Consider the following 24,057-nt stretch of genomic DNA (forward strand, 5'->3'; position numbering starts at 1 on the left):
TGTTGGCTTTTGGAACAAATCTGGACACGTTCGAGGACGAACGTATATTTAAGTGGGGGAGGATGTAATGACCCAACTGGTCGTTTTGAGCATTTGTACTTCGCTCGCTAGTTCTCGGGCATGACTAGCCCCACATTATGTATTATGACTTATGTAAATCGTCGGTTTTGATTTTCAGGATAATCAGAATAGATTTGGAGGAACAATTCTCAGCTTGAAGTTTTAAATTTGAAAGATTTGACCAAGTTTGACTTCTTAGTATTCAATCTCGAATTCAGATTTTTATGATTTGGTTAGCTCCATTAGGTGATTTTGGACTTGGAAGCGCATCCGGAATGTATCTTGGAGGTCAGTAGTAGATTTAAGCTTGAATTAGCGAAATTGAAAATTCGGCATTTTTCGGTCGGCACTGTAAATCTTGATATAGAGGTCGGAATAGTATTCCAGAAATTGGAGTTGGTCCGTTGTGTCATTTGTGACGTGTGTGAAAAATTTCAGGTCATTCGGAGGTGATTTGATAGGTTTCGACGTCGTTTGTGAAATTTGGAAGTTTCTAAATCCTTAGGCTTGAATCCGAGGGTGATTTGATGTTTTGATGTTGTTTTGAGTATTCTGAAGGTTAGAATAAGTTTGAATGGTGACATGTGACTTGTTCATATTTTTGGTTGAGGTCCTGGGAGACTCGCGATGATTTCGGATAGTTTTTGAAAAGTTTGGCCTTGAGTTGATGTTGCTGATTGTGTTGCTTCTGTCATTTACGCACCTATGGATTGGGGACCGCAGGTGCGAGGTCGCTTGTGCGAGTTAGGAGCCGTAGATGCGGACACTCTGGAGTTGAGTCTTTTTCGCAGAAGTGGAAGTTGAGTCGCAGGTGCGATGGGGTTGACCGCAAATGCGGAATTGGTACATTTAATGGGTTCCGCACCTGCAATGGAAATTCCGCAGGTGCGGTGCCGCAGAAGCACGTATTTGACCGCAGGTGAGGTTTTGCTAGATAGAAAAACCCCAGCTCGAGATTTGTTCTTCATTTTTCAATTTTGGGCTTAAGGAACTCAGAAGAGAGGCGATTTTCAAGGGATTTGAAGGAGCAACCTTAGGGTAAGTCATTCTAACCTCTAATGGTTTAAATTTCATGAATCTATGATCTTATTCATCATCTAATTGAGAAGTTGGACTAGAAATTTGGGAATTTAGGGATTGAAATTGGAGAGTGGATTTTGAAAATTTGAGTGACCATATGAGGTCGGATTTTGGTAAATTTGGTATGTATGGACTCGTGGGAGGATAAGGATTCTAGTGATGTGATGTTTATTGGATTCTGAGACGTGGGCCTGGGGGTCGGGTTTGGCCAATTTTGGGAATTTGAGTTTAACTTGATAATTGTCGCATGGCTTTGTCCCTTTGGCATGTATTGATGAAATGATTCTGATTTTGGATAGATTCGGGGCAATTTGAGGCGGAGTCGAGAGGCAAGGACATTGTAGTGTAGATTTTCGTCGGTTTGAGGTAAGTAATGACTGTAAATCTTGTCCTGAGGGTATGAAACCCCATATTTCACTTCGTTTCAATATATTGAGGTGACGTACATGCTAGATGACGAGCGTGGAGACGTGCACCATTGGGGATTGTGACTTGGTCTGCCCCGTAGCGACTCTTAAGTTGCGTATTGCCTGAAAACTATTTGATACACTTGTGCTTTGGAAAATATTACTATGTTTTGGGCTGAATGCCCTATTTGGGCCTCTTGCTAAGTTGTTTTTTCCCTTAGGGGATTTTTCTTATTATTTCCTTACTGTTTTGACTTAAGATTTGCACTTAGTCATGTTATGTTCTTATTGATTTTGTAACTCAGTATTTATTTTTCTTTTGATGCATAAAAATGATATTTTGGGCTGAGCACCCTGTTTTACTGATATCTCGAGTGACTTATGAGGTTGATGACTGAGAGAGGCCGATATATATTTATGGATCGGGCTGCATGGCACATCGATATATGGATCGGGCTGCACGCCGCAACAATATGTTGGATCGGGTTGCACGCTGGAGTGATATATCGCTTAGACTGTAGGTTCCCCTCCGGAGTTTGCACACCCCCAGTGAGCGCAATCGACTATATATATGGATCAGGCTGCACGCCGCAATGATGTATGGATCGGGCTGCACGCTGCAGCGGTTATTATGAGGTACCTATTGAATGGGAGTGCTGAGTGTTATTCACCATTTTTACTCACTGTTTCACCATTTGTTTTGAAAACAGTTGAAAGATATTTTAAGTGGAGTTTTACACATCTACAAATGATTTCCACCGAAAACTAAATTTTTGACTAAATGAGTTGATTTATACACTGTTGTGGAAGCACACTGTACTTGTTGTAATGTTATGATGTGGATTATGTATTTTCTTACTACTAAGTCTTTATTTACTTTTATTACTTATTGAGTTGGCGTACTCACATTACTCCTTGCACCTTATGTGCAGATTCAGGTATTTTTTGAACCCGGTAGCGGGTGTTGGTTACTTAGTGGCAGGTTCATCAGAGTTAGCAAGGTAGCTGTCTAGCGATCGCATCCCTGCTTTCCTCCCTCTACATTCTTCCTTAGTTGTATTCATTGATTTTCCCAGCCATGTTGGTCTTTTGTTGTCAGACAGTGGTCGTTGATGCTCATGACTAGTTACACTCCGATGTCGGGCTTGTGTTATGTTTTCCGCACTGATTTTTTAGACATATATTATGAGGTTTCTTGTCAATAAAAATGACTTTTATAGAATAATGGTTTGATTTGGGAATTGTGTCGGCTGACCTAGTTTCACGATAGGCGCCATCACGACCGGGTCGGTTTTAGGGTCGTGACATACATTCTTTGTAAGTTGAGTTTGATCATGTTCCATTGGTCATATACAGTGATTTTCTTTTCCAACTCTATTTTTCTTCTTCTTTATTTTTCTCATTTATTTGTTTAGAATGTTGAATTTGAGTAAAAGAAAATAGAGTTGTGGCTAAATTTCTAAAGAAGCGAGCTTAAAATAACTTGAAATCATTCATAGAATTTTAAGTGAATTTTTATGCACTTCATGATATTTCATATCATATTGACATCTAATTCATACCAGAAAAGACTCAAGTTGAACAAGAAAATGGAATAAATAACAAAGTTTAGAAATTTTTGGGACAAAAAAAAAATCATATATTTAATCGGATAAAAATAAGGAGAGCCTACTGAATTATAATTGTTGTGAAGATAGTCCAATTTTGGGGTCTTTGTGTTGATAAGACATCAGAGCATCCAACTCATTGTAGGGCATATAAGTTAAGGGAAAGACTCAAAGTCGTTTGTGGAGTTTGCTTTAAGTCGTTTTCTTTAACATCTTTCACATGGTTGGAAAGTGAGCGGAGAGAATTGATCAAATTCACTAGTAATAAATGTTTCCATTTTTTGAATGTGGAAAAGTTAAACAAAGAAAAAGAATTAAATGTTTTTACTTAATTTCTATCACTTTCTAATAATACGTTGAACCACAAACTGACTTATAATAATAATAAAAAAAACTCACAAGTAGTTCCTTAGAAGGAATCACAATCAAGAACTGTATTACATTAATACTACCACTTTAGGAAGCTCTTGTTTATTTTTATTTGTTTGAATTTATGAATGTGTCAATTTTTAATGGCCTAAATTTTCTAAACCTCGTTATTTTATTTTAAAATTTAACTAAGGGAATTCGTTAAAGTCCTATTTAATCACTCTACTAGAGAATAAAGTAAGTTTATGTAGGTTACAATTTAAGTCCAATTTTCAGGTTTTTGTGTTGATAAGATATCACCATCCAACGCATTGTAAGGCACAATTTAGAGATCATAATTCACTAGTAATAAATGTTTTCATTCTTTGAATATGAAAATTTTCAAAAAGAAAAAAAGAAAAATTGAATATTTCCACTTAATTTCTATCATTTCCCGTTACAATACGTGGAATGACAAATTGACTTATGATGAACCCTCAAGTAATTTCTTAGAAAGAACAATCATGAATTGCACTACATTTACACTCCCACTTCAAGAAGCTCTTGTTTAATTTTATTCAATTAAATCTATGGATATTTCAATTTGTAGTGGCCTAAAAATTCTAAACTTCTTTTATTATGGTTATGCAAAAGAGGAACTACCTAAGAAGTATCAAGGGAAACTTCTGTTTTCTTTCGGTTGACCCTTTTGTAGGGTTGTAAATATTTGACCCAAAAATAATACTTCTTCCATCCTAATTTATGTAATATTATTTAACTAGACACAAATCTTAACGAGAGAAATGAAAACTTTTGAAATATATGGTCTAAAACAAGCATTAAACATTGGTGTGATCATAAATTATCTCATTAAGATTAAATGGGTATTTTAAAGTTTAATTTTTTAAGTATAAAAAATAATATTATTTTAAACAGACTAAAAAAGAAAGTGTGTTAATATAGGAACAACAGATTATTAATGAGGTCAGTCATAAACAAATTTACCCAGAATATGCCTCAATTTCCCCAAAAAGTAATTTATTTTCATTTTAAATTTCATGCTTGTAAAAATATCATCACATAAATTGAGATGGATGAAATAAATGAATTTTGACCAATTCTTTCAATTCAACTTGTAGAGTATTTCCACTCAATTTCTATCAAGGCAACTTGTATATTCTATCAATACGAAAAAACCAAAAGTAATTCCCTAGAACAACTCACAAACCGTGAACTATAGTGCATGCATTTATACTTTCTTTTCAGTAAGCTCTTGTTTAATCTTATTCAACTAAATTTATGGATATTGTTTCAGTTTGTAATGGCCTGAAATTTTTAAAGGAATTTACAAAATCCCTATTTCATCACTCTACAAGAAAATATACTCAAGGGGCATGTATGATCTACAAATTCAGAGGGGGGTCCAGGATTTGATGATTATGAGTGTCACTGTTTTAATGCAAACCGACCACTATTGACGAGATTGAATATGGGTGGACATTTCGTCAGTTTGATCCATTTTAAATTAATTCAATTTTTTTTTAAAATCTCGATTAAATAGAGTAATTTAAAAAATAAAATTTAAAATAGTTTAAATTAAAAAATACACCACTTCAATCTACATATAGTATTAATAGACGAGTTTAACTTTTGTAGATGTACATTGTTAAATTTATTTAGCCTATTAGACTAAATTATCTGGGCGTTTAGACATAACAATTGTGAAATATTGAAGAAGAAAAATGAAAAAAAAAAATTAAGTAAATTTAAGTAAAAATAGCATTTGAAAATTAGAGTTTTGTTTGAACATAAATATAATTTTATGAGTGATTTGAAGTGAAAATTTTGAAAAAGTAATTTTTTGGAGTTTTTTTTTAACTTTTAAAAGAATCCGAAATTCAACTTGAAATTTAAAATTTTAATGCTAAAAAAAAAGTAAAAAAAAATCGGAAAAGGTTATGGCCAAACGGGCCCCCTGTTTCCTGCAAGAAACCACAAAATCTAAGAAATATCTAGGGGAAACTTCCATTGTATTTCGTTGAAGGGTTGTAGTTGACTTGACTTGCACAAAATAAGAACTGTGCTTATATGTAGCTCTCTTAGCTACTTTCCCTTTACTAAAAAATCATCCGTTAATTCATCAAATGGATACTCAATTAGTTCGAGGAAAATCATCTACCTCTTCTCCCTTCTCTTATGAAGTATTCCTGAGTTTTAGAGGGGAAGACACCCGAAAAACATTCACCGGTCATCTTTATTCCAAATTGTGTGATGTTGGAATTAATACCTTCATTGACGATGAGGAATTGAGAAAGGGTGATGTGATTTCAAGTAAACTAGAGAAAGCAATTGAAGTGTCGAGGATTTCCATTGTAGTTTTCTCGAGAAATTATGCTTCCTCTAGTTGGTGTCTAAATGAGCTAGTTAAAATTCTCGAATGCAAAGAGAAATTAAAGCAGATGGTTTTGCCTATTTTCTACGATGTTGATCCTTCTGAAGTGCGAAAAAAAACTGGGTTATTTGGGGAAGCTTTGGCTAAGCACAAGGAGCGACCATTTGGAGCTCAAAGGGTGGAGAAATGGAGAGCTGCACTTACTGAAGCTGCAAATTTATCTGGATGGGATTTGCAAAATGTTGCTGACGGGTACATTTTCTTGATTCAACTATATAATTTCATTTGTTATTTGTTCAATTGTTTATAGGATGTCTTCAACTCTTCAACCTCTTTCCAGCAATTTGAGAAGAAACACAAAATTATTAATGGAGGATAAACGCATTTGGTCTTAAAAAATTCACATTGCACAAAAAAAAAAAAAAAAAAAAAAAAGAAGAGGACTCCAAATAGAAATAACGATTTAGTCTCCTTGAGGAGATGGTTAATACAGAAATGGAAAAGGCCTTCGTGTTAGGTTGAATGAGAGTATGGCTGCAGTTAAAAGAGGAAAAAGCATTTGGATATAGGTTTTCGTGAGAAGTCAATAAAGCCCCTCACTTTAACTCATTATTAAAATATTATTAGGGATAATTTGGTAAAAACAAAATCGGTACCATGCTAAGTTACTACTTTTATGTAATTACACATGTCCAACTAAATATGACAGTGAGAATTACTCGGTAATTATGTAGTGGCAAACAAGCAGGTCATTAAAATTATTATATTGTATAATTACTATCCTAATAATTACACAACTGTCACGACCCAAAATCTGACTAGCCGTGATGACACCTAACCTCACCTGCTAGGTAAGCCAAATAACAACAATTTGATTCAATTGTTTTGTACTGACTCTAATACACTTTCCAAGAACTGGTACTACAAATCATGAGCTTCTAAGAAGAGAGTTTACAAAGCTGGTATGAAATAAATACATCATCTGTTTGAAATATACATAAACAGAGTTTTATAGATCTAAGGCTACCATGAACAAGAGACAGTTATAATAGGGACGCAGGTACACCTTCAAATCCAGCCTCCGCCATGCACAACAACATCGACATCCGAAATCTGCACGTAATGTGTAGGAAGTGTAGTATGAGTACAACCGACCCCATGTACTCAAAAAGTAACAAACCTAACCTTAGGTTGAAAGCACTGATAAGCTGGTGCATAGGTTGGGTCCAACACAAATAACTAATAGTAGTTCATATAGTGTACAACAAACAAGTACAGAAATAGCTCAGAAATGAGGTGCTTAGCCTTTTCATAGTTTTTCGAAAAACAGTTCTACTTTTCAAGTATACCAATGAAAAAGCCAAATCCTCTACAAAAAACATTAAAAAATATGAATAAGTTTTTAAAACTGTAACTTTTCCTTGAAAATTCCTTTTGTCACGACCCAACTTTCCCTTTGTTTGGGTATCGTGATGGCACCTAGTTTTAGGGACTAGGTAACCCTAGCTCATAAAGAAATACAACAATAATAAATGAAATTTAACAGTTTTGAAGCAGAAATTTCTACAAATTTTATAATTCCCAAAACCCGGTAGTACAAGTCATAAGCTCTACAGAGTTTCGCTATAACTTCTAAACACAATATGAAAATAAGTACAACAATGTGAATATAAAATAGGACGGTGACTCTGAAGCCTGCGAACGCAGCAGCAGGACTACCTTGAGTCTCCTCGGCAAGAATTCACACAGCTACTATCGAACAATACTTGGATCTGCACACAAAAAAAAAAGTATAGAAAGTGTAGTGTGAGCACACCACAACGGTGCCCAGTAAGTATCAAGACTAACCTCGGTAGAGTAGTGACGAGGAACAATCAAGACACCCACTGGTCTAATAAATTGAACAAGTAGAAGTGTAGGAACAATAGAATATAATATATCTATATAAAGACTACGCGATATGACTAACAATACAGTATTTTCAATAAGCAAGGAAAGCAACAAGTAACACCGGAACATCATAATAATAACACAGAAGAGTAAACACAACCTAAATCCGAAACCACAGACATAGCAAGGACAAATAATATCTCAACAACTACGACATCTCTCACATCAATCTTTTGTCAACAAGCACCAAGGAGTACCGAACTTCGGATAAATTACAACTCATGGGTCTTAATACCTGAACCCTAACACTTGGCATCCCGTGCTAAGGGTATATTGTGGGTCGGGACCGCGTGCCAAACGGGCCGGTTCAAATGCGCCAGTCTTTAGCGGTCCAAAAGCCCACAGTGGGCTGGTCCTTGCCAAAAAGCCCGCGAGCCCGGGACCGGCAGGCGGGCCTGGGCCGGTTCAACCTGGCCAAACGGGCCCAACGGCTAACGGTCAGAATTTAAAATGTAGCTGTTGGACTGCATTTTTAACCGTTTGGCACTTTCAAAAATAGCCATTTGGTTCCAAACTTTGTTTTAACCCCAAATTTTTTATAATTACACTTTTTCCCTATTTTCAACTATAAATACCCCATCATTCTTTCATTTTTACTCACAAATTCATCAATCTCTCTCTAATTTTCTTCTATAATTGCTTACTTTATTATTGCAATTTCGTGAAAAATTGTGAAGTTGGTGAATTGAAGTATTCAAGTCTTCAAGTCTTCAACGATATTCAATTTTCAAGAAGTTGTTCGTCAATTCGGTAAACTCGTTCCAACTCTTAAGTTTTAATATTATAGTTTTGTATGTTTTGTTTAGTATAATTATAATTAATATGGGTTTTTCTTTGAAAAAATTGGTGAATCTAGTCGCCAAGCTACTACTCTTCCCCCGGCTCCCCGACACAGACCTGTTACTCGTCCTCCTCCACCTGTTGTTCTTTATAGTGACAACCCTTGTTTTCAATTTTTCGATAGTCAATTTTGCCATGATGTTGCACCAGGTCAACAATTAAATGAAGAAGTTATGAATGCTTTTTATCCTAATCAAACTATGTTTGAAAATGTAGAGGAAAATGATGATTTAGATGAAACGCAACCGGATTTAGATGATACACCTACTAGTCCTGTTAATAACCCAACTGATGCCCCGCCTGACCCTCCTGTAGTAACCCATACTTTTAATAGATAACCTTCTAAACGGCCCGAAACATCTCTTGTTTGGCGCTTTTTTACTCAACTAAGAGAACAAAATAAGGCTAAGTGTAAAACTTGTGGTTCTTTGATGGCTCATAAATTTACTGGAGACCGTAGCGGTACGGGTAGTTTGACTAGACACATAAAGACACACCCTAGAGATAAAGCTAGATATTTACAAATGAAAGTTGCGCAAGAGGGGACAAGTGTAGATAGTACGGTTAACCCTAGTACATGGTCAAATCTAGTTCAACTGGGAATTAACACTGTTACCAGTGACATTTTATATTATGATCCAAATAAAGATCGTGAAGAATTGGCAAAAATGGTTACTGTTATGTGCTTACCCTATAGTTTTCCTTCTAACCCTCATTTTGTGCATTATATTAGAAGAGTTTTTAATCCTACTTATAAAGGATGGCCTCGCGCAACCGTAAAGAGCGATATTTATAAATATAAACATGAATATGAACAATATTTGCGCTATTTATTTACTCATATAGATTGTCGCATTGCTATTACTACTGATATTGGTAGAAGTGGTAATGACTGTGATTATCTAACTGTTACAAGTCATTGGATAGATGAGGAGTGGATAATGCAAAAGCGCATTATTGCTTATAGAATAATTAATTCACGCCACACAGGTAAGTTTATTGCTAACACAGTTGCAGATATTTGTAGATATTTTTGCATTAGAGATAAAATTATGTCGGTTTCAATGGATAATGCTTCTAGTAACACTAACGCTATAGGCTTGCTTACAACTACACTAAATGTCGTAAGAAAGATATTGCCATTTTTTGTTAATGTCGTAATAATAAAAATTATAAGACATTCCCTTGAATATTTCTTTGCAATTTATTTTGTGTTTAAATTTGATATAAACTATATATATATATATATTGCCTTACATATATATATTATAGATATAGATATAGTATATATAATATATATAAGCTATATATTATATAAGGCAATATATAATTATATATACATACTATATATAAATATATAGCTATATATAAGCAATTTATATTAGTATATACATATATAGTTTAAAAGAAATTGCCTTAGATAAAAAAAATTCAAAAAACAAATAGCCCGGAACGAAAAAGGCTATTTAGGCCCGTGGGCCCGACCCATTTAGCCCGGGACCATGTGAGCTTAGGACCACAGTGGGCCGGTCCCACCCATTTGGACCGTTAAGCTTGGGACCGCCAAAGCCCGGGCCCGTTTGGCCCGTTTACGCCCGGGCCCGAACCACAATACAGCTTTATCCTGTGCCCTTATCACACCTCGTAATCATACTGACAACCCATATGCCCAAAAGAGTCATTCTCACATGGAAGGCAAATAAAGAAGGGCGTGCCTCTATACTCAGCAAATTTCAAGGAGCCTCGTATCCGATAAGGGTGCTTAGCCACGTGTATGCTTGTGCAAGTGTCTTAACATAGTTCATACTCGCTAGTAAGCACAAGGACAAGAACGGACATCACATATAATGTTTACACAGGGATAAGATCAACAAAAACAATAGCTCAAAACACAGTGATAATAACAGGGGGTCTCCTATGATACCGTCCCGTAGTCCCAAACGTAAATGTACAGAGGATCTCCCGGGATACCGTCCCGTAGTCACAATCGTAAATGTGTAGGGGTATACCCATGGAATACCGTTCCGTAGTCCCAAAGTAAATATCTAGTACAGGGGGATTTTGCGGGATTTTGCGGGATACCGTCTCGTAGCCCCAAACATATATGTGGAGGGGGATCTCCCGGAATACCGTTCCGTAGTCCCAAAGTAAATATCCAGTACAGGGGATATCTCGGGATACCGTCCCATAGTCCCAAACATAAATGTGCAGGGGTATCTCTCGAAATACCGTTCCGTAGTCCCATTGTAAATATCCAGTACATGGGGATCTCCCGGGATACCGTCCCGTAGTCCCAAACATAAATGTGCAGGGGAATCTTCCGGAATACCGTTCCGTAGTCCCAAAGTAAATATGCAGCGCAAACAACATAAATAACAGCTAGAGCACAGCAGAAAACTCGTACATCACCACAATACGTATAACAACAACAATGACAATAATACAAGGTATGACAAGTGAATCAACTCAAGAACTTTAAATCACAAGGAAACGGTAGAACCAGTTCCCAAGGAATAACCAGAGAAAAGAATGCTAGGCATAAAGGGAACAATTCGACAAAGGGAAAACTAACATGTAACAACGATCCCACAATATATAAGCCAATAACAAAGAAGTCAACACGAGTCAAGTAATTCCGAATAAAGGCAAGTCAACAAAGATACATGTTATCTAAACTCCTTTTAAGGTTGGACAATTGCGAGGATATTCGACAAAGGAAAGATGATCTTAGCTTCACTAAGACTAAACAATTTCAGGAGGGATAATAAAAATTCCCAAATAAGACAAACAACTATGAAAAGATAGCATGACAATAGAAGGGGCGAAATTCTTCAGTTAAGTCAAATAGGAGTCGATTAGGCAATGAGAGTGAATCGTGAAGCAATTAATTCCAATTAAGCATGTAGAGGTGAAAGTAGTAAATAGGAAACTCAGTCATGTCAAGAACACATTCATACAAAGTGATATAAAGACCTAAGAATCCTAAAAGGCCAATTTTCCACAAATAAGTCCGAGCACGCACTCGTCACCTCGCATACACGAACTACAATCAACATAGAAGACTCAAATCCTAAGGGGAAATCCCCTACACAAAGTTAGGCAAGATACTTACCTCAAGTACGACCAACCGATACTCTAAAATGCACTTCTTGGGTGAAAAGACCTTCGGACGGCTCAAATCCAACCAAATTAACTTCAAAGCATAAATAAAACACATAAGAAACTATTCCGGATCATAAAGTCTCAATCTTTAACAAAATTCGAAAATTGGTCCAAAAGTCGACCCCCCGGGCTCGCACCTCGGAACCCGACAAATTTTACAAAATCCGAATACCCATTCCAATATGAGTTCAACCATATAAAAATTATCAAATTTTCTTTCAAACCCAACATTTTCCTCAACTCAAAACACAAATTAAATGATGAAAATGAAGATAAAATCATGCATTATGTTAGATTCTAGGTGAAGAACACTTACCCAATCGTTTTGCTTGAAAAACCCTCAAAGAATCGCTCAAAACTGAGCTCCACAAGTCAAGATATGATGAAAATGGTGTAACCCTCGATTTGGGAATATATTATGTCCGCCCAGGTATTTGTGCATCGCGAACGCGGAAGAACAATCGCGTTCGCGAAGAAGAAAACTGAAGCTGCCAAGAAAAGCCCATCGCGAACGCGAGCCAAGGGACGCGAACGCGGAGAGTAAGGAACAAAAGCTTTCCCGAACGCAGGAAGAGCGACGCGAAGAAGAGATAGCCACCAGCCCCCAGCTCCTAGTTCTACTACGCGAACGCGATGATGTGACTGTGAACGCGAAAAAGGAGAAAGGCAAACCATCGCGAACGCGGGAGGTTAAACGCCGACGCGAAGAACAATAAATCCCTCCTTCAAGATTACTCTTCACGAACGCGGAGAAGCAGACGCGAACGCGAAGGAGAAAACCAGCTGACAGATATCAGCAGTCCAAAGATAGAGGAATGACCCGTAGCCCACCCGGAACACACCCGAGGCCCCCGGGACCCCGTCTAAACACACAAACAAGTCATATAACCTAACACCGACTCGCTCAAGGTCTCAAATCACATCAAACAACACCGAAACGACGAATCACACCATGAATCGAACTTAGGAACTTTCAAATCTTCCAACTTCCAAAACTCGCGCCGCAACCTATCAAATCAACTCGGAATGACGCCAAATTTTGCAAACAAGTCCAAAATGACATAACGGAGCTGCTCCAACTCTCGGAATCGCATTCCGATCCCGATATCGCAAAAACCAACTATGGATCAAACTTCTCCATTTTCCAAACTTCAACCTTTTCAACTTTCGCCGAAATGCCTCAAATTACCCTACGGACCTCCAAATCTGAATCCCGACGCGCGCCTAAGTCCAAAATCACCATACAAAGCTGTTGAGATCACCCAAAACCCATTCCGGTGTTGTTTACTCAAAGTTCAATTCCGGTCAAATTCTCACCGCTTAAGCTTCCAAAACTAGATTCCTTTTCCCAATTCGATTTCGAATCATCCGGTAACTGAATTCAACCATGCACTCAAGTCGATACACATATTATGAAGCTGTTCAAGACCTTACGCCGCCGAATGGAGCTTAAATTCTCAAAACAACCGGCCGGGTCGTTACATCCTCCCCCTCTTAAAACAAACGTTCGTCCTCGAACGTGCCAAGATTTGCCTCAAAGTTATGAATTCACTGAATACACACTCCCAACATGCACCCGCGGGTGATTCCACATCACCCCAATCCACATAAACCTGACGACACCATCTTAACTGAAATTTAGCCTTTCTACCAATACCAATAAGCCTTAGAGCCAAAATTCTCACCTTCTATTCACTTCCAAAAGACCCGATTCTAAATCCACATCAGGTACCAGTCTTAACTAGCTGCAACCACTTATGCCTATACCCACAGAGTACAGCCACACACACACACCACGCATAGGCCTACAATAACATTCCTGATCACAATACCTGCGCGAAATATTCCTGCACTGTCCACTTGCCTCATATTTAATAGGAACCCGTTACAAACCTCCACAACACTAACGATGATACAAGAACCACGAAAACCTCTTGACTAACACCCGAATCAACAAGTCACAACTAACACCACCGGACACACACCCCGCAAGCTAAAACTCAAGAGGCACAGAACGATAATGACTTAATATTGAAAGAGAAGCACATAAGGGAACTATCAAACAAGCCCGACAGACTCAACTCTCTATCAGTACTAACCTACAAACAATATAACAAGAAAAGAATTAAAGCATATGAACAAATCACAAGGACCTCATACTGATATAACTCCCATCGCGGTACACAGTTCTGTTCAAACACATCAAATCACATGAAATCGCGAGGGTGCCGCCCTCAACTCTGAATCACAAGTAGGATATATATCAAACCAACTGGAACTTCTCACTAGATCAATTCTGTCACAATTTTACAACAAGTGTTGGCTCCCACACCGGTGGAGCACAAAAATCACAGCTCATAGCCAAAAGGCCAAATACATATACAGACCATTAAACTTGGCCCAATTTTTCATTTTGGCACTTTAACTCAGCCTTGTTCCATTTTGGTCCTCCAACCCCATTTTTTTTGTTCCACTTTGGCACAAAAAATTCTCCCAGATTCGCAATTTTTTTTCTTTTTTTTTTGTAATTTCAAATTATTATTTTTTTCGTTTTTTCTCCCCACATCCCGAGGAAATTTTTTTTTATTTATATTTTCAGTAATAACTACGGGTTCAACTGAACCTATAACTTTCGACGCGGAGTAAAAAATTTTATGCAAAAATTCATTAAAATTGTAAAAAAATAGATATAAACCCATAACATTTAAAAATACTTGACACAAAAACTTTTATCCCAGGTAAAAATACAGCGCAGACCAATACCCAGCTGCTACCCCCACCCCAACCCCCACCCCACTGCCCCCACCCCCCAGCAAAAAAAAATTATTATTATTTCCGTTTTTTCTGCCCCTCCCGTGGATTTTTTTTTTTTTATATATTTTCGTAATAACTATTGATTCAACTGAAACCATAACTTTCGACGTGGAGTAAAAATTTGTATGTAAAAATTCATTAAAAACGCCTTTACGTTGGGAGTATGAAATTTGGCTTAAAAATGGCTTTCACGTGCCTACAAGGGTGAGACAAATCACACATGGAATCTAGTCAGCTTTTGAGTCAAAGTGGAACAAAAGAAATGGGGTTGGAGGGCCAAAATAGAACAAGGTTGAGTTAAAGTGCCAAAATGAAAAATTGGGTCAAGTTTAATGGGTTGTATATGTATTTGGCCTAGCCAAAAATACTCAGAAATCACATCAACCCTACCGTAATGGACAATAGGAATTTACTGCTAGTCTCATAACTCTCGATAATGAATAAAAACAGATGATAGGCACGACTATCCTCATAGAACCTCCCAACAGGGCAACACATAAACAGAGTGCAAATCATGAAACGCACCCATAATTGGAGCAACAAATAGAGGAACTCACCCCGATAAGCAGAACTGTAATGAACTACGGATGATGCTCGTCTGTAACAAATCAAAATCATACCTGAATGACATCATCTGGCGCAACGGCCTTAAGCCTACTAAATGAAACACATCAACGGGCCAGGCCTCCCCCTCTTGGGCGCCCTCTACTCACCCGAATACCTCGCTGTGACACATCTGCCCGAAATTTGGGGAAATCTCTCACCATGTGGCTAGTATCTCCCCACTCAAAGCAACCCCTCTACTGACGTGGCTGTAGGAACTGTGCGGTACGGGTACTCTGAGACCCATGAACACCTGAATCACTGGGTGAAGCCTGAAGCCTGAAGCGCAAACTGAACTGGCTGACTCACGAAACCTCGACCATGCCGCACCCTGCACACCAGATCCTGGTGCACCAGCAATAGTTATTTTCACTAAAAATACTCTAACTCCATACGAACTCGGAATTTGACGATTCTTGTTCCTATGAGACACAAGTAATAATACAAATCTAGTCCTTCAATTGAAACTCAATTCGGAGCTCATTTGCTCAATGCGATACCTATTTTGCTCGTTAAACAATTAACTCATGTTTCGCGCTAAAAATCCAATCGTGACTTGATGAAATTAGACAAAACTTTTCAGATCACTCCTATAATTCATTATCAAAATCTCGGAAGTCTCGAAATCAAATTTCGATCTCTAGAACTAAAAATGGACCTTTGGATCATTACATGCTTATGCTCAAAATACCTAACTCTTCCAAAAACTCCTTCAAAACTCATCTGAGCCCCATGGGACCCCAACCAAGTATACTAACAAGTCCCATAATATGAAACGAACTTAATCGATGTCTCAAATTACATTGAACAACACTAAAACACGAATCGAACCTCAATTCAAGCCTATTCAAAACTAACAAATTCCAAATTCTACATTCGATGTCGAAACCTATCAAATCAATTTCGATTGACCTCATATTTTGCACACAAGTCATAAATGACATAACTGAGCTATTCCAATTTCCAGAATTGGATTTCGATCCCGATATCAAAAAGTCAACTCCCAGTCAAATGTCCAAACTTAAATTTCCTATTTTCGCCAATTCAAGCTTAATTTAGTGACGGACCTCAAAATAAATATTTGGATACACTCCTAAGACCAAAATCGCCATACGGAGCTATTGGAACCATCATAATTCCATTCTAGGGTTGTTTACACATAATTCACTATCCGGTCAATTATTTCAACTTAAGCTTCCAAAACAAGAATTGTTCTTTCAATTAAATCCCGAATCATCTGATAACCAAACTTGACCACTCTCGCAAGTCATAATACACATTTCAAATATGCCCGAGATCTTAAGCCACCGAACGGAATGCTAATTCTCAAAACGACAAGTCGGATCGTTACAACAACCAAGTAATTATGCATGGCTTTCGGCACAGACTTAAAGAGAGTAAGCTCTATATATCGACCGTATCAAAATATTTATACAATGAGGTCTCTTATTATTTAATTATTTGTAAATTTCATGATAAATATATTGAAAAAGGATCTTTATACTATCAATATGTATAACTTAAATAATTTCTTAAAATATCCTACATGAAGCGCTAAGTTATCTATTTTACTGCTTAGATTCACCCCACTATGTTATGTCTTGGCTATCGATTTTGATTTGACCATCAAATAGTTTCAAATATCAAAGTTTTGTTTACTGGAGTATTTTAATTTTTGTTTTTGTTAAAAAATCTATAGGCATGAATCAAAGTTTATTGAAAAAATTATACAAGTAGTCCTACAAGAGGTCAACCAGACACCTCTAGATGTTGCTTGGCACCCAGTTGGTGTAGATTATCGTGTCAAAGATATAGAGTTGTTATTGCAAAATGAATGTGAAGATGCAGTTCGCATGATTGGTATTCATGGAGTTGGTGGCATAGGGAAAACAACTCTGGCAAAAGCTATCTACAATCGAATGTTTCGACTCTTCGATAGTAGTTGCTTCCTTTCAGATGTTAGATCAGAAGCTGAAGAATTTGGTCTTGTCAAGCTACAAGAGAATCTTCTTCAACAAGTTCTCAAAACCGAGGACATCAAAGTTGGGAGTATTGCTCAAGGCGTTAATCTAATCAAAGCAAGACTTGGGTCAAAGAAGGTTCTAATTGTTCTTGATGATGTTGACCATAAAAGACAGTTAGAAGCCTTGACAAGAGAAAGACATTGGTTTGGTTCAGGTAGTTTAATAATCATTACCACCCGAGACGAGAGATTGCTATGTCAGCTTGGAGAAAAAGAGAGATATGAGGCTGAACTATTAAATGGCAATGAAGCTATGTTACTTTTTTGTTGGCATGCTTTTGACAGTCATTTTCCACCACAAGATTATGTTAATTTGGCACACGACGTAATTGAATATTCAGGTAGGCTACCATTAGCTCTTGTGACATTGGGGTCACATTTACAAGGAAGTTCTGTTGAAGAATGGGGATATGAATTAGAAAAACTAAGAGCAATTCCTCATTGTGATATCCAAAAGATTCTCAAGATAAGCTTTGATGGACTTGATGATGAAACACAGGCAGTTTTTCTTGATATTGCGTGTGCCTTCCAGGGGTTATTTGAGTATGAAATTACCGAAATATTAAATGCATGTGGCTTTCATGCTAAAATTTCAATTGCAACTTTAGTCCAAAAACACTTGCTCCAAAGGGATGATCTCTATTTGGTGATGCATGATCTAGTGCGAGATATGGGAAGAGAAATTGTTCGCATGGAGTCAGCTCGAGACCCTGGAAAACGGAGTAGATTGTTCATCCCTCAAGAAGTCTGTGATGTTCTACAAGGAAATAAAGTCAGTAAATCTTTTATCTTTATCTTGGTTATAATATTTTTTTTTCAATTTAATTGTATATTGCTTATAATTTATGTTGTCATCATAAGAAGTGAATTCATTTTGTGCTTCCTTTCTTGTTAGTAAGTATTTTTCTAGTTGTTCTTTAAAATCTAATATTTAATTGTACTATTGTTAGGTTTCTGGATGCAGTTTGTTCTCTTTATTTATCTTTGTTTTTTCCATTGATATTATCATGTGAACTTATTGACTGCTGCTAAACTAGTTTTTGAAAGACTCATCTTAGTTTCTGAGCAATTTTACATTCTTTTTTTTCATCCTCTAATGTTTAAGTTCATTTTTCTTGATACATATGGTGTAACCTCTTTGTTTGACCTTCAATTGGTATAAAGCTGTTTTCCCTCTTAATTTCTGGGACTTAAGATGGTCTTAAGATACTAATCTTTTCTCCAAACTACAGGGTTCAAAAAAGGTAGAAGTACTGAAAATAGATCGACGAGCATTTGAGAGACAGAACTTGAGCACCAAAGCATTTAAGAAAATGAAAAACCTTAGGGTTCTTATAATGAATGAGTTACATATTAGTGGAGGTTTTGAGCTGTTATCCAAGGAGCTCAGATGTTTGTCTTGGAAAAGATGTCCCTTAAAATGTGTACCATCGAATTTTCCAGCTGAGAATCTTGTAGTTCTAGATATGCATGAGAGTGCTATCCAAGAATTTCAATTGAATTTGCAGGTTCGCTACGCAATTTTACAATTTCATGTGTACTGTTATTGCAACTTAGTGAAAGAACATGTTAATTGAAACTATATTTGGTTTACTTTTAGTGTTGTAGAAGTTTGAAGAAGTTGGATCTCTCTTATTGCAAGCAACTCAGAAGCACTCCAGACTTCACTGGTTCACGAAGTCTTGAGAATTTGCTGCTTGGTGGTTGCTCAAGTCTGATGGAGATCCATCCATCAATAGGAAATCTGAACAGACTAATTAAACTATATATGCATGATTGCGAAAAACTTAGGGATCTTCCAAGCAGCATATGCCAGCTAATATCCGTTGATTACTTGGACATTAATTCCTGCTCATCTATAAAAACTCTGCCAGATAACATTGGAGATATGAAAAGTCTAAGACATCTTGATGCATGTCGTACGGGTATAAAACAATTGCCTAAATCTGTTGAAATGCTAAAAAATCTTGTAGCTTTGATTGTGGGAGGTCGAAAGTTTGAGGCCAAAAGGAGTATTTCTGGAAGAGGAGTCCATCAGATACAATATTCCCTGTCAACTTTTGTATCCAGATTGAGCCTTACATATTTGTCTGAGGCTGATATTCCTAGGAATATTGGGAGCTTATCCTCCTTGGTGATTTTAGATTTGAGTGGCAACAGTTTCTATTGTCTACCCTTTGATCTTTCTATGTTACGATTATTGGAGGAGTTGTATTTGAATGACTGTGAGAATCTTCAAACACTCCCATCAGTATCAAATTTAGAGAAGCTTGAAAGAATTGAGCTTAAAAATTGCCAAAAATTGGTCAAGATTACGGAGTTGGACAACCTCCCTTCTATACGGTGGATCAACATGATGAATTGTAGTTCTATGCAGAATCCATTCAATGAAGGCTTATTTAGTGCACCTGCTCTATATGCATCTAGAAATGATCGAAATATGGTTAGTCTCTCTCTCTCTCTCTCACACACACACACACACACTCATGTTAATGATCTGAGTCTTTATCCGATGCAGCGTGATTTAGAAATTTATCTCGAATGCAATGAGATTCCAGAATGGTGCAGGAATCAAGTAACAGCTTCGTCTATCTGTTTGACTATGCCAACACATAATAATGATGAGTGTAACTTCTTAGGAATGGTTCTCTGGTTTGTTATCGACTCTTTGGATGCAGCCCTTTATCCAAGCTTCTGGATTAGTATTGGCCATAAAGAGACTTTAATTGTTCCATACCCACCATTAGTATTGCTTCACGATGGACAGAGAGAAGTATCATGTGTATATTACATATCTTTCTTACATAAAGCTTTTGATGGCGGGGAAAGGATAGAAGTGGGGCCTAGAGGAGTTACAGTAAAGAAGATAGGGATCCATCTGTTATATTTAGACCAAAATGGTAATGTTATATCTTTGCCGGGAGACGTGGATCATTCTTATGTCAGGAATTGGTGGAAATAGATTAGTTGAAGAACCCAAAAAGAGTTTCAACTACTCAATCCTGATAAAAGCGCAAAGTTCTGAGTTATAGATAGTTTTCCTGTAGAGCTAATCAAATTGTATTTTCTATTATATTATTAATAGGTAGCTGGTCAGATAATTTTTATTGATATTGATATTTTACCAAATTAACGGCCAAAACTATCCCTGAGACTGTTTCCAAATTGACCGCCGGCATCCTTCCCTCCAAGAACTTCCCACCTTGCTCTTGGGGAGATTTGAACTCACAACCTCTTGGTTGGAAGTGGGGGTTACTTACCATCGGAGCAAGCCCTCTTGTCTCCTATCGTTTGCTAAATGGTTTATAAATATCCTCCGTCCAAAAAAACACATGACGTTAATTCTATTAACAAAATTACCCCCGCGATTAACGGTAGAACTAGAGGACCTATATTTAATGATGTGTCATTTTTCTACTGGGCCACGTGGCAATCTCTGACTGGAACAAAAATGGATACCATTTTGACCCACTTAACTGACCCTACCCAATGACTTTCCCATTTTTTTCGATCTTCTTCTTGATTTTCAAGATTCCAGGGATCATGTTCCTTATACGGAGAAAAATAATAGATCAACATATACAATATGGATATAGGGTCAAAAGAATAATAAAGTATATGAACCACAAAAAAAAAGTTATACTGCTAGGAACAAAAAACTGAAATAAAACTCCATCTGCATCTTCGCTCAAAACAGAAATTTGTGATATCAAATTGCTGATTTCTTGATCTTGTGTCGGTAAAACACCTTATTCTTCTTGTTAGAAGTGTTCTTAATTGTCAGCACAGCTTCTTCTTCATTGTTCTTGAATGTGTTGCGAATTGGCGAGCTCATCTTCTTCTCCTTCTGAATGAAATTTGTACAAAGAGTTCTCATCCTCTGGCACAAATTCTTCCTTATAGCTCACTTCCCTCCCACAATGGTAACATCCCAGATAAATGTACTTCCCACCTGTTAATAGAATTTTAAGTGCCAAAAAGTTCAGAGCCACCATCATATAATGAATAGGGCAAGATCAAAATATCAATATAACCAAGATTTCATTCTCAAAGTTACCTCTGCTGCTGGTATTTCTATGGTTTCAGTTGATCCAATTTTAAGGAGAATTTCTGAAGCTTCACAGTCTGAGATTGAAAACTCAGAGTCATCCCAGATAAATTCATAGGCAGAATTTTTGTTCCAGTCAGGTCTTGAAAATCAAGAAGAAGATCGAAAAAAATGGGGAAGCCATTGGGTCGGGTCAGCTAAGTGGGTCGAAATGGTTTCTATTTTTGTTTCAGTCAGAGATTGCCACGTGGCCCAGTAGAAAAATGACACGTCATTAAATGTAGGCCCACCAGTTCTGCAGTTAGTCGCGGGGTAATTTTGTTAATAGAATTAACGTCGTATGTTTTTTTGGACGGATAGATGGACGGAGGATATTTATAAACCCTTTAGCAAACGATAGGGGTAGTTTTGGCCCTTTTCCGTAAAATATATTAAATAAATAATTTATTTTTATAAAAATTTGTTGAAATAAAATATATTGAATACTTTGCATGGGAATTTTGTTCTTCCTTTGTTTCTTCGTTTGCCATAATTCTGATACAATATTAAGTCAATAATATAAAATGAAATCCTATTCTTGCTAATCTCTTTTACCAAATTATGATCTTTCCGGACTTCCTCACTTATTAAATTTGTTATTTTTCCTCATCGTTCTTAATAAATTGCGGTTTTATTGAGCTTCTTCCCTCTCGGGATAATGTATTAGCGTAAATAAACAACAGAAAAATAATTATGTACTAAGTTCTTCATAAGTAAAAAAAATTAAAGAACTCGTTTGAAGTATAAAATTATCATTAAAGCCTAAGTTGTACCATACTAATTTTTCGGTTATTCTATTATGTATAATTAAATTTAGACTTTTCGAAACCGTCCCAATCATGATAGTTTCTCTTTGGTATCGGTATGGTTCGGTAATTTTTTTAATATCATGTAAAAGCCACTAGTAGAAATAGAATTCAATAGCATACATACTTCTATAGGACGTAACAAAACTCTCTAGATATTTTTACAGTTTAAAAAGTGATGAATTAAGAAAATATGAAAGATGGCTAGATTATAGATTCATCAATTATTCTACATCAGCGTAAAAGAAACTAAGCAAATACAAAAAAAATAATACAAATCACACGAATGAAAAAATATTAACCAAGCTGGGATTCAAAATTAAAGTCTATAAAAGATCAAATATTCAAAAAGATAAATCAAAATCACACGATAGGAAACATATTCAACACATTATAGTTTACTACTCATAATCACTATAATCTTTGTGTCTTACTACTGAACATGCTGAAAATAATTTAATTTCAATAGGAATAGCATAATAGGTTTGAGAACTAGGATTTTGAGTTTGATTACTTGTTGGCTTATAACTGTTTTATAACTCCAAGGCCCAAGAAAAGATTTAATGTTTTATTATTTTTAAACTTAATATATAAATATACTTTTTACATTGTAAATTTATTCGGTACGGTTCAGTATTTTTTTGATTTATTTCATAAAATAAAAAAATATACCCTAATTATCGGTATGATTATAGATTTATATAAAACCTACGATCTTATTAAAAGAAACCTAACAATCGGTTTGGTACGATACGATTCGGTCAGTTTTTAAATATCCATCGACACACCTACTACTGGCAAGATTGAATATGGCGGTACATTTCGTCAGTTTGATCCATTTTGGATTAATTCGATTCTATCTATTTTAAATTAATTCAATTCAATTTTAAAATGAAATCTCGATTGAAAATCCTATTAAATAATGAGGTAAAAAAAATAAAATTTAAAATAGTTATAAATTTTAATTAAGAAATATATCACTTCAATCTACCTGTATATAGTATTAATGATGAGTTTAACTTTTGTAGATGTATAGTGTGAAATTTATTTAGCCTATCAGACTAAATTATTTGGGCGTTTAGACATAACAATTGTAAATTTTGGAAAATAAATTTAAGTATAAATTGTATTTGAAAATTAGAGTTGCGTGGACATGAATGTAATTTAGAGTTATTTTTGAATTTTTTAGAGTGATTTGGGGTGTGTTTGGTATAAAAAAAATATTTTTTGAAAAATATTTTTCAATTTTCCTATATTTGGTTGGTCCGTAACTTATATCTTTGCAGGGAGATTCTTATAATAAGTACCCAAAAAGAGTTTCAACAGGCTTATCAACCTCCTTGAAGTTTTCAAAACTACAAAATCTATCAAAACTAAATTCTGCAAAAAAATCCTAGATTCCTGGTTGTTATCCAATGAAATTGTTGATAAGTATTTCTTTATCCTTAACCAGATATTTCTAGTTCGAGTTATTTTTATTTAATCGGGCCCTAATAAGAATATCGGACATCGGGTGAGAAATCTAGAAAAAAGGACAAGAATGTGGCCGACTCTTCTCTTTTTTCCACAAAAGTCAAAAAATCTAAAGACAAATGAAAAGAAAAGTTTGTTCTTTCATATGAAAAGCCGTTCTTTTTTCCAGAGTCCTTTGCCGCCGGCCACCATTCCGATCCCCAACGACGAAGCCATTTTTTGTTCTCTCTAAGTTATCCACCTTTAACTCAACAATAAAATCTCTAATCCCAAAGACCTTGCGATAGTTTAAAAATAATTATATGTCTGATCTCACTAATAGAAAATAAGCAAATAATTAACCCATCAAATTATTCAGGTTTCCCACTACTGAAGTAGGATTTTTTAATAATTAATAATATAATT

At 36.1% G+C, this 24,057-nt stretch overlaps 1 protein-coding gene across 3 annotated transcripts; it reads left to right on the top strand.

Annotated features, from left to right (window-relative positions):
* The first annotated feature begins 5,553 nt into the window (after positions 1-5,553).
* Positions 5,554-20,415, top strand: LOC104213149 (disease resistance protein RUN1-like). Of its 3 annotated transcripts, none has more exons than XM_070166607.1 (5): positions 5,554-6,146; positions 16,963-18,058; positions 18,519-18,794; positions 18,887-19,729; positions 19,805-20,415. In XM_070166607.1, the coding sequence occupies exons 1-5, from the start codon at positions 5,647-5,649 to the stop codon at positions 20,246-20,248; spliced, it is 3,159 nt and encodes a 1,052-aa protein (XP_070022708.1). In that variant the 5' UTR covers positions 5,554-5,646; the 3' UTR covers positions 20,249-20,415. The 3 variants fall into 3 exon arrangements, with proteins under 3 accessions (XP_070022708.1, XP_070022748.1, XP_070022670.1); XM_070166647.1 differs by having other exon boundaries at positions 19,815-20,415; XM_070166569.1 differs by having other exon boundaries at positions 18,887-20,415.
* The last annotated feature ends 3,642 nt before the right edge of the window (positions 20,416-24,057 follow it).

This window comes from Nicotiana sylvestris, chromosome 1, assembly GCF_000393655.2.
Source record: "Nicotiana sylvestris chromosome 1, ASM39365v2, whole genome shotgun sequence".
In the NCBI taxonomy this organism is placed as follows: Eukaryota; Viridiplantae; Streptophyta; class Magnoliopsida; order Solanales; family Solanaceae; genus Nicotiana; species Nicotiana sylvestris.